The 12639-nt window shown below is 38.2% G+C and overlaps 1 protein-coding gene across 1 annotated transcript in view; it reads right to left on the reverse strand.

Annotated features, from left to right (window-relative positions):
• Positions 1-274: 274 nt before the first annotated feature.
• Positions 275-12639, reverse strand: part of CMC1 (C-X9-C motif containing 1) — a 45776-nt gene continuing 33411 nt past the window's right edge. Inside the window, exons 3-4 of the mRNA XM_068405102.1 lie at positions 1901-1991; positions 275-537 (exon numbers count right to left, since the gene is read on the reverse strand). Coding sequence (XP_068261203.1) covers positions 423-537; positions 1901-1991 — 206 coding nt within the window. The 3' untranslated portion in view covers positions 275-422. The remainder of the gene's footprint in view (positions 538-1900; positions 1992-12639) is intronic.

The following is a 12639-nucleotide window of genomic DNA, read 5'->3' on the forward strand; positions in this document are numbered from 1 at the left end:
CATCTTCATACACGCTCAGCTTCAGATGACAAACAGACCAATTTTAATGTTTACCCAATTTGTGATTGGTTAATACAACTTAAATTATTCACCCTGAAGTTTTTATGTAGCCTGCCACGCATAACTAGACACAAGCTTTAAATTCCAAAAGGCCATTTGTAAATTGGTAACAAAATCTCAAGTCCAGACAGAGAAAGAGATCTTTCCAACTTCTCTTGCAAACTGTGACAGCATGCTTTATATCTTTAATAACAGAAAATTAAAAAAAAATGAATTTTAAGTTCAGAGACTATTTTATTCTCCATTCATCTCATTTTGTGTATTTCAGTTAAATTCCACACAGAGGGGTACAGATGATTTAAGTCTGTTTAAATCAAATCAAAGTTGGATATAAAATTTGAGAAGTTCATTTTAAGTTTTAACTACACATTTGAAGAAATCTTCTTTCTTTTTTTCTTAATTCCAGTTGCTCTGTATTCTTCTCTTTGCTTCAAATATTCTGTTTTGCATTCTTCATGGAATAATGGATCAGAATAGCTACAAGACAAATACATAATACTGGTTTTCATCTTGGAATATGGAAAAGATATTGAGTGAATAACACTCATAACTGATCCTCCTTTCATACCCAAAGAAAATTTGCCTGCCTTCAATAATAAAATACCTTTTTTTTTAAAGTACCTAAGTGGTTAAAGTTATCTTCGTACACTCTAAACACTGAGTTGGTCTGCATTGTCTCATGATATTGCTCTCTCCTGAGGAATAATCCTTTTCAGACCTCTACAGTGAAGGCAAAAGAGGAAAGGTAAAAAAAGGGAGAGACATTTAGTATTTCAGCTAAATAATTTGTTGTTATGTGTAGTTTGCTTTCTCGGCGTGGGAAGCTGCTGGAGTATACTTATATGTATGTACCTAAGCAACTACTGGGAACAGGTTCAAGTGTATGTCTTGAACAGTAAACATGTAGGTCCTCAATTGTAAAATTCAATTAATTTTTCTCATAATTTTGATATTAAGTATAATTATTCAAGCACTAAACATTTTTTTCAGTACTGTGCATTTGGTTTGGGTGTTCTTGTGTTGTTTTTAAACAAGGCAAAATTTAATGCACGGAGGTACAGACAAATGAAACTGAGTAACTCCAGCAAGTTCTCACTGCAGGTAGGTCTGAACTCTTGCCTGGGTGCACGTGTTTTTTTCATCAATTCCCAAATACCTGAGAATAACTGTCACTAGTTTAAAAGTATTTAATCTTAATCTCTGGTTTAACAGAGCAGGATACACATTCCATCAAAAAACAAACTTACCCCCCTGCTTTTTCCCTCCAGTCAAACTCAAAAAATCCCCAACCCTCATCCTGGGAAATTCAAGAATCTAACAAACACTTCAGCCTGATGGCACTGGGGATAAATTAGGGCTTTGAAAAGAGACATTTTGATCCACCATGGTATCAAGTTGACCTCTCTAACAATTTCCCATTGCTGCTGCGGTTCACAACAGGAGGACACTTCCAGGACAAAGACTAAATCTTAAAAAATAGTTCAAGAAGCAAAACCAAAACAAACTTATGCTGTCACACTAACATGGTATGAAGGTGCTTCTGCTGCTCCCCCCATATGTAATTCAGCATAGTGAATACAGGGCCACATGTCATCTGGGCTGAAACGCTAGATCTGTCACTATTTAAATCGTAGGACAGCTTTATTAGAGAAATAAAGTCTTGTCTGGTAGGGCCCTGACCAGCATGTTTTTTTCTAAAGTGAAGATACAGTTTTCAGAAAATATGTCAAAGTCACTGACCTTGCAAAACCCTTTTGAGAAGATTTAAGATTTCTACTCATTTCTAGATTAGTATAGGCCATGTAACAATAAAAACAACAAAAACTCTTGAGGGACTTACTAGCCAACCAGACAATCTTTCAGTGCTGTGTTCTCTTGCCGACACTTCACCACCATAAGAAGACCAGTTTCTTGACAGCATTTAGTAAATGCTGGGGAAAAAAAGAAAAAAAACCCCACAAACTAAATTAAAGTTAGAAAAATTACAACTGGTAAAAAAAAAAATCGTCCTATGTGTATACTATTCCATATTAAAAAAACCCTCACAGACCAATATGATTTATTATTATTATTGATATAACCACAGTTGGCCTGGAGTCTCATACTGTTTGTAAGGTCTTTGTCACTTGTTTAACAATGAGATTTTAATTGGGATTCCTCTCTCATATCTTATAATGCATTCACACACGTACCGCTGTTGCCAATACCAACACATTTCTGAAGTTATTCTTGCAGCAAATCCAAGATTCTTGTGCCTGCTTTTCATACTGACTACTCAGGGCTATCACAGCAAAACAAAAGGAAGCACGAAAAATTAGGTAAGCCAGTGTCTCCTCTACAATGAAAGCTTTTGAAATTACTGAAGCATGTTTGTACCTACAAATTAAGAGGGCATTAATGGTGACAGCAACTACTGTCTCAAAGAAATGCCACTAGTAATCACCTCCTGTGAAGGTACCCTTGGGACAGGAGATAAGAAACTGTGAGGTCATAGTTCTTTCCTGGAGTTTCCAAAAAATCTCTCCTCCCAGGAGTGCAAGGAGAAAGCTAGCAGCTTATCAGCTGGGAGTGCCAGGCTGTGCTCCATGGCACTACAGTGCTCCAAGAAGGACTGCTATCATCTTCTCTGTATCTTGTCGGCGTTGTGTAGTGGCCTGTAGCTGTTCTTCAGTATGGAGTTTGTTCAAAGTCCAAATGGCGAGTAAAGAGCATTGCCCACAAAAATACTGATGCTCATCTACACTTCTGGGATCATGATCTCTGGTATTTAAGAACAAGGGAATATAAATGTGAGGAGAGACAATGATCTGTCTCCTCGCAAGAGAAACGATCTTGCATCCCTTTGTTCAATGAAGTGAGAGTATCTGGTCAGCCTTAAGAGTCTCGAGACTTAAAACACAAGTCAGTGACATACTGAGACAGAAATAGCTTTGGGGAAGCAAAGGCATGGTTAAGGGTGCATTTTTTATCTGTGAGTAACTAAAATTATGTCTCATTGTTACCAGCACCCTGTACAGATGTTTCACTAAATAATAAAACTAGATAAGGATTAGCTCGTATTCCTATCAGGAGATTTCAAACTGTTTTGTTATAAGGGGTCTGAGTTAGTAATCATCTGTGTTTAACAGGTGGAAAGAGAGAGAGAGAGAAAGCCAGTTGTCCAAGATCAACCAGTAACCAGGTCAAGAACAAAGTCAGACCTACTGTGTCCCCTTCCAGAGTTCCATCCATTTCTCCTTTTCCTGGAAGTGATTTAATATCCAACTGAAATTGTTATATTCTTGAACACCTTTAGCAAAACAGCTAATCTAGTAACATCAAAACTTAATGACGCTACATCATACAAAGGGTAAATCACATTATCTGTACTCAATGTGTATGCCCATTGAGTATGTTTACATTTGTTCAGTATATGCACACTATCATATATATATATATATATGCTCAACACATTGCTCTTACTCTCTTTTGTCCAAAACCTCATATTTCATGTACTCACACTAGAATCTTCCACTTTTTGTACACAGCCATCAGATATGTAATATTTACAGAAAGAGCAATTTTTGTATCACTTCCATTCTTTAAGCTTACTGTATAGATATACATTCCGAAGTCATGCTGGGCATCAAAAAGGCACCTCAAACACCTGCAAGTTATCGACCATGTGAAAATACGAGCACAACTGTTAAACATATCAACTGTAGTGTAGTCCTGTACCTGTCCTCGTATATTTTCAAGACATTTAGCTGAAGTTCCAGATTTGCCTACTAAGTAACTGTTGATGCTGTACGGTGATGTAACTTCCATTACAGCAAAACTTAAATCAACAAGAAAACAGAGATTTGTGTCTATAAAAGCAGCAATCCTGTCCTTTGCTCATAGCAGATGGCCACTGAAATGGGCATTAAGCAATCGCAGACCTCACTGGAACAAAATCCACCTTCTAGTATCCTGGACACTACCAACAAGACTTAAAGAAGAAAGTGATCCAACAGCTGCAAGCAACCACTAGGCAAGGCTAATCTGCTTGCCCATGGTTATACTAATTAGGCTTTTGATAAAATAACTTATACAGAAAAATTGTTTGCTGAAAGTGTTGATGACAGTCTTAAGTGTCTTTACACTGCCAAACTTACATTATCTTTACAAAACTTTGCAAAGAATTGACGTCTTACCTACTTTGAACACATTACTGATGAACGCTAAAACGTACTTCAACACAAGACCTCATGTTACACACTGGTCACATCGCCATACGCCACTTGAAAATGTACCAGATGAAAATATGCAAAAAATGGGTTTAAATTACCCAGTTAATTACTAGTTGGGAAGACACTATATCCTGTGCTCAAAGGTATCTGTTAACAACCATACTCAATTTCTAAGATTGTTTGGTATGTGTTTTAGTTTAGACCTAAAATCATCCAAATACACATGCACAACTTTGAGGATGCTTCTGAGGAGCTGAAGTTTACAAAGCAGTGTAAGCTCAGAACAATACGAGAAGCGTGCTGTTAGATTATCCAAATGTTTCTTTGGCTTTTAAAGGTGAATCTGACGTTTCTTCTCTTCTTTCCTGGACTGTTTACATTGAATGTCCCCTACATCAACATCTCAGAAAAATAACACCTATTGTCACATTTCTAAAAATGTCCTTTGCTTTTCTGGGAAAAACATCAGAAGCCTGTGAATGCTTATGGTTTGTCTAGTGACCAGTTTAATTTCTGCTCTCTACAGGCACTTTCTGGAGTGCTGTGCTGTTTTTTTTGTAGTAATCATTCCTTCTGGAAGCTGTGAAGTAAAAAAAAACACTGAAGACAACAGGAGGTCCCTCTCACTTGTTAGCTCACCACTCTTGATTGGTTCAAGGCGTGATGTCCCAGTGAACAAAACCTGCACTGCAATTGCAAGCATTCCCTGGCTTCAGAAGGTCCCACTTGCGGTATGTGGCCAGGCATTCCTGCAAAGTGATAAAACTGCTTCCAGCTATCGAGCTTTAATGTTGCTGATACTTAACAACAGAGAGGGGGGGAAAGAAGCAGGTTAAAGCATATCGGGCATCCTCATATGAGCCACAAAACTTGATTATCCCTCTTTCCTCTTACTTCCAGCAGTGTAAAATCCCTTTGGCAGTCACATAAGGACTGTGGTACAAGACAGGTTTAATTATATACATTTACCAGAAACCTTACAGGAATCTGGAGAATATTGTTTTAATTTTAATTATGCTCTGTCTTGCTCACAACTCTTTCATGAAACAAAACATCTCAGTGTTGAGCAGCACAAAGAGTGTTAGAACTACTGGTTTGGAGAATAATCTCACAAACAGTGCACAATAGCTCCAGATATAATCTCAAACCAAGAATGAATCTCCATCTCCGTAATCTCGACAATCACTACTCATTCCTCACTCGAGCAATATCTGCACTGGAGACCAAAGCTTCAGGGTACACAGCAAGATACCACAGAAGAAGGTGACACACAGGATCTGATTACAAACCCATAGTAGTTCAACACTTGAACAGCTACGAGGGCTAATCAGAACGCTAAGGAACCCGGGCTCGCACCCAAACCAACCTGCTTCCTGATATTGCGTGTGGTACAAAGAACAATTGCTCTTTCAGAGCAGAATTGATCGTTTAGAAATCTTGCACATCATCCAATCTTTATGCCTTTAACAAATGGCTTTCTATGACTTTACAAGCTCCTGTGCTGATACAACGTTTTCTTTCTCCTTGCAAGCAGAAAGCTACCAAAACAGAACCTCAGGCAGCAGCGAACCTAGGTGCAAATTTGTGTGAGTCGGCAAATTCAGTGCAGATTGTAACAGAACAGAAAGAAGCATTTCAAACAAACAATAAAAGTTATCCTCAACATTTACAAATAGAAGCTAAATAAAATGAGGGACAGAGTTCAACACGAGTGAAAATGCCTTGTCAGAAAGGGGAAAAAAGCTTGCCCTCCACAAAATGAACCCTGAAGAGGCTTTGCCAGGACAGCTACATATGTCCATCACTGAATGCTCTGTGCACAGAGAGGGACAGATCCAGCACTGCGTCAGAGAGCCGCAGGTGCCTCCCAGTTACCACGGAAACTGGCTATGGACCCCTCTGTCACCCGCAGCAGTTATAGTTCATGAAGTCATATCTGACATAGGTTAGCCCCACAGGCTCCTCTCCATGCCATAGGCTGTGTCTAAGGGGACGCACACTGAGCAAAGAACTCTTCTTGAGGATACAGCTCAGAAATAGTTCACTGAAGAGTTCGTCACTGATTCGAGGCCAGATTTCACCTTCTTCCCTCTCTCTCACAAAGAAAGCTTTGCACTTCTGTTGTAAGGCAAATCCAAAATGAGTTTTGGGCACAGTTCTGAGAATTTTAAGTCTCATTACATTTTGGCCATTACAGCCACGTAGAGAGATCTTAGCTTCTGAAGCAAGCTTGCCATTTAGTACTTTCTCTAAACCAACCAAGTAAGTAAGGCCAAACAGTACCTTTGCCAAGACAAAGGTCTGCTTTCAACCGAACAACAGCGGAACCACCATATCTGAATACAGAGCAATTCAGTTTTGCCAGTTCCCCCCTGCTAGCGTACCTGCTACAGCATGCTCGCATACAGAAGTGATCTGCCTGTGATGGGAACACCACCTAGCTCCTATGATTTTCAGGGATGGAAATGAGGGCTTTGTGGCTGAGGTCAGTGATGTGCCCATCCAGGGAAGAAAGAGCGTCTAAAAGCCTTCTAAAATCATTTCTAAAGCTGTCTGGTCATGCACGTTTTTATTTTTTGTAAAAATTCTACTCCGAGTCTTTGTATAATTCTGTTCAGATACAGAATCATACAAATAATGTTGGAGGTATCAAGAATTATTTCTGAATGTCTGACTACGTTAGTATATTTGACAGTTGATTAAGAACAGCTTTAAGTGACAGAGCACTCTTTTATTAAGGTTTCTTTGTTAATTAGCTAGAAGGTTGACACAGTAAAGAACTTTGTTTACAAAAATCATTACAGTCCACATAAATCTTTGCTGAAAAACAGTATCTAAGAACAATGTTTTTCTTTAGTACTTTTAATAGATTTTTCCCCCAACTCTGTTTTATAATTTTACTACAAGATAATATGGGAAGCAGATGGAAACTGAAGTGAAACTGGGTAACAGTTCGCTTATCTCAGAACAAGGCCTGGACAAATGACTTCCCTGTCTATCCAAGCAGTCAAAAGCATATCCAATAATCAGCACACATTAAAGTGTTGATTTTCAAATTTTAAAAGATCAGATACATTAGCAGAAAGTTAGTTACAACAAAGTTGGGGGGGAGAGGGGGTGTGTTCACCAACAGATGTCCTGGTACATACACTTCTTAATTAAAAAAAAAGGAAATAAAAAGCCAGGGTACTGCCCATTTTCATCTTAGAACATATTCATAGGTTCAAGAAATATTTGCTCCTGTATGATGAAAATAAAAACTTGTAGGATTTTGACTTAAAGGGACAAACCAACATCTAGCATAACAGAGCCACACCCCTGCTGCATAAAGATAATTATTTTCTTCCACACCATTAAACCAGACAAGGTTAAATTTAACATTCTTAATCTCAGCGTCTGCAGACCTACAAACAGTGGACAACAAAAACAAAGCCCCATATTTAAGATGCAAGTGCTCTTTCTGTAGCCTACAGCACCCCTCCACCCCCAAGCAGAGGCAGGCTGCCCCCTTCGCTGTGCTGCATTCAAATGAATGTGTTGGACTGTGCTGGACTGCAAAAGTTTCAGTTACATGTATGTAAAGGAAAGACTTTATGAAAACGCCTCGCCCCAAGCACTAAAAATAAACAGAAAGGGGTTTTGTGTGTGATCTAATAAAGGAACAACCAGCAAGAAGATTACATTTGTAGGGGATTTTTAAAAGTAATTTTTTTTTACTTTAAATATTTAAAAATATTAGCTACTTAATTATTTCTTCTGCAAACATGAAAGTCTTTCCATGTGCAAAGCAAGAGAAAAACAAAAAGTGCTTGGGACTTATCTCCAGACAACCTGCTGCATGGAAACTGTGTTGATCTAACAATGCCACGGGATCACCATTATTATTTTCAGTGTGTCAACTGTACGCAGCATGAAGGCTATTTCTGAAAGTTCATTTTTTGCAGATTCAGATTATAACAATATTTGGCACTTTCCTATTGACCCATATTGCAAAGTGTTGTGCAATTCATTTGATATTAGAACTGTAGTTTTATCAATCATAATTGTGTCTCTACTTTGCAGATGTTCTTGTACACAAAATAAATGAAATATTCCCCATTATCAAGATAAATTGATCCTCTCAGGTCTGGCTCTAGTTTATTTAAAGACTTTACAATTTTACTACTTAAGAGAAAGTCCTACAGAGGTGTTATCTCACCATTTATATTTTCTCAACACTTATGATACTGCTATCACACTCTTAAACTAAAAAAAAAGGCTTGTATCATGATCCAGACCAGGCTTATGTTCTATTCCTGGGGTAGGTTTTTTCCTTTACACAAAAAAAGGAAATAGTTCTGTCCAACGTTTGGGTCCTTCCTTGAGCTCTACCACTGGGTGGAGAAAAGATGCCCAAGTAACAATGGGGATTTGGGGGGTAATGGTGGAAGGAGAAGGAAACAGTTCCCTTTCAGATGTAAACAAGGACAAGATTTTAAAATCTGTCTTTGTAAAATGTGTACAAAAACATCAAAATGATACAAAACATTACCAGCAACATTTGATAGCGAAGTTGTTATGCTTTTAATTTTGTATCAAATTGTGATTTATTAGCTTGTTGCTTTGAAGATTACTCAGTATGCAGAGAACACATTCCTGGTGCACTTAATGAGCCAGAGGAAGTAGTAGGATGAACATGAAAAGATTGTTTTACACTGTAGAGTACAAGCTATTTGATATTTTCAACACAGTACAAAAGAAAGCTTCTCTGTAGATTGATCATGGTTCAGTTAACATCACTGAATATCTAATACCTCCAACTCAATTAATTCTCACCTGATTAAGATCAGTCTGATATTCAAACTAAATCATCTCTCCAGTCAAGTAGAAATCAATATTTCTGATTTTACTTTTAAATTACAATAATAAATAAAATACATGCATCGTCAGTATGCCAGGGGTAGCTTTCCTATTCTAGTCTGCTACGGCATGCATAACACAGCTGATTAAAGAATTATTCTAATTTGAGCAACAATATATATAAGACAGATTAATTTGAATAGAGTGATATAGCATGAAATAATTAAATGCATCTTATATAGGGCAAGGAGAAAATTGACATAAAATAACCTTGATTCTTTCAAGTGAACCTCTGTTATCAGATCAAATACTTTGTCTCCACAAATATTCACTTGCTATAACATAAAAATAATCATATACTTTCCATTTTCCTGCCCATCGCCACCCCCTCAAAAAGCTGCTCCAGTTCAGCTTTTGTACCTCCAACATACTGCTATGGGCATGTGTCCTGGGGCAGATGATCGATACATAGAGGCACACAACACAGGACTGGGGAGGAGAGACGATTCCAGGAATCCAAGAATTTTAGGGAAGGGATATTCACCGTGTTAAAGATCTCTCCTCCTGCCCAGTCTTTTCCAGGGCACTCTCACCATGGAAAACCAGCTTTGTCTTGAAGTATACTATGCAAACAGAGGATCCTCCGGTAGACTACGGCATCTCTTGCACTCCAGTATGAAATGCTGAAAAGTCACTCGTCTCGTGATTGAGAGGTGAGCACTGAGATTGAGAGGAAGGCAGACAGCATAACTGTGAGCTGCAGAGGAAGAATATTGCCTGAAAAACTAGAAAGTTTTTCTCTAAACACATTGCCTTGGGGTAAAGAATATGTGTTATCAATATCCTAGAAACAAATCTGAAGACTTTGCTTTAGGGGACATTTACAGTTATTGATGAGAAAATAACATACCGAATCAGACAAAGGGCCCGTTTGTCCTGTATACCATCTTCCTCAGAAGCTTGTAATAGCTGCTTCAGAAAAAGGTGCCAGAAAGCCTACATTATGGAAAAACATTTTCTCAAGTGAAGTTTCTTCCTAACCTTTATCAACTGTAAGCTTGGCTTATACCTTGAGGTATAAAGTTCTCTCTGATGCCTTTCAAAACCCTTACTACCACTTGCACGGTGGGTCTAAACTGACAAGGCTCCAAGAGAAGAGGAGGAAGAAAGAGCTAAAAACCACCCCAATACCAAAAAGGCATATGGTAGCCTGAATTCCTTCAACATCTATCTGCCCCAGACTGCATAAGTCCTGCTGAAGCCCCAGCTATTGCAGTTGTGGTTATTTGTGTCATACCATGGATGCCTTTGTCATTAGCAAGTTTACAAAATCCTGCTCCAAAAATTAATTGGTCTCAAAGTATCCCTCGGCTGGATGTAGAATAGGCCATAGCAGTAGGGAGGAAAGGCACTCTGCGCAGATCAGAAATGTTTGGGGGTTGTTTTCTGTTGGGTTTGTTGGGTTCTTTTCAGAACAATCCAGTTACTTGCTCTGTAAATGCCATCTACCTTCACTTAGAAGCAAGTCTTCAAAGTTTTCATCTCTTAAATTTATAGATATTACAAGCTTCTGGGTTCGGTCAACTGCTCACATCTGGCAAGAGCATTTCTTTTTTGAAATTAAGGCTTAGAAGGGGCTTTTCAAGTGAATAAAGGAAATCAATGGCTTATTTAGACTGTTTCAAAAGTTATAAAAAAAAATTTTTTTTTTCGTTTGTGGTGTTTGTTGAGTGTTTTTAGAAACCACAATAGCACACCAATTCTGAAAACACATGTAAGGCATGCAGGGATTCTCCAACATCACTTAATTCAAAACAGAAGTCATTGCTCAGCTGTTGATGTACTTTTTATTACAGAAACATTAATGACGTTTCTGTTGTTTTCAAACCCAAGAATCATTAAAGACTGAATTTCTGGAAAAAAAAAAAAGATTATTTTAAGAAACTAGCATCAAGGAATGACAAATAAATCCAAGAAAGCCATGAACAATGAAGACAGTCCCATTCCCATACAATGCCAAGGCTTGCACTGAGGGAACTTCTCTCACCGGACTCACTATACATGCCCTGCGGTCTAAAATTTGCTCTCATTCGGACTGAGAATTGTGGAAGTTTGTCAGAGGTACATCTAGAAACCCCAAGCAACAGCAGGGAAGTACTTCTGTCTGTCCCAATTAAGCCACGCTTGTCCACAGCAGATTGTTGGACCTTTTCTTCCTAATTTCATAATGAGAGACACTGAATGAAACTGAAAAGCAGCAAGTTTAAGAAAAATTGTTTTGTTTTTTTAAGAAAAAGGCTGAGGAACACAGCTAAACACAGTAATTCAAGCCAACCCAATCAGCACAACTAACAAAAAATAGATATACAATTAAAACAAGTAACAAAAATATGTCAGATTCAAGTAATTAGAGTCAAAAAACAGAGTTCTGAAAAAAATATACACATGCAATCTCACGGTATTTTCAGCGCTCTTAGTTCTGCTGCTTGGAAAAGGACAGGTCAGCTCTTATTCTGCCTTTCTGTATCAGCACTACACACATGAGATCTGATCAAAATTACTTTTGGGGCACAAGAGGTGGAAAGATTAAAGTTAGTTTTCAGTTTGATAAGAATTCTGAATGCATGCATGAACCTTGATTAGGGAAAATGTTTTCCTAAGTAATCACAGAGTCAAAAAAGAAGATTTTTAAAAAACATACACCTTAAAATGTCAGATAGTACCTTCCTGACTATTGCTGAATGCTGACAAAATGCTGTGGTACACACAATTTATTAGTAACATGCCTTTAGTCACTAGAATTTCAACAGGACTTGGACTTTAACAGCAAATGGAGCTCTGGCACAGATGATGCAGAGAAATATCTACTTTTTAGCTTTAGTGTAGTGGGCACAAGCTTGACCTGATCTGATCTCCCATCTTGGATTTCCAGACTTGTCTGCATTTTTTGTATGCGTGTGTATATATACACACATACACATATATGTGTGTGTATTTTACCCCAAACACATAGAAATACAGTACACTGTCACATTCACGAAGTTCCAGCAACCCGGCTCTTTAAGAGCTAAGAGGCAAGTCCTCCTGCCTCTGACTAAGCAAGACACAGCAGTTCAAAGAAGAGGGTTATGTGCTCAGAAGACAGCGGAGAAATAGCAAGGGCACAACTATTATGTATAAGGCTTTGCAGCGACTGTACTTTGGCAGGCAAGGCAGATGTAAGTGCTCTAAGATGACAATCTGTTGGGCTCTTCAGGCAGATTTGTCCAGAAAAGCAGACCTCTTCTTCCCATTGAAATTACCAATTAAAAAAATCCTTTTAAGCAAACAGTGTACTTGCGTAAATCACGATTTGTCTGCTAAAGATACTTGTTTTAGGAATGTTCTTGTCAAGTACAAGCACTGCCTTCTATGTAAGGTTCCAGGTAAAGCTCACCCAACGAGCACAGCCACCTTGTTAAACTGCGCTGTTTTTAAACAACTGCTTCTTTTAAGACTGACTTGATCTAATTTTCCTCCCGTGCTGCAG

This window comes from Nyctibius grandis, chromosome 7 (assembly GCF_013368605.1).
Source record: "Nyctibius grandis isolate bNycGra1 chromosome 7, bNycGra1.pri, whole genome shotgun sequence".
NCBI lineage: Eukaryota > Metazoa > Chordata > Aves > Nyctibiiformes > Nyctibiidae > Nyctibius > Nyctibius grandis.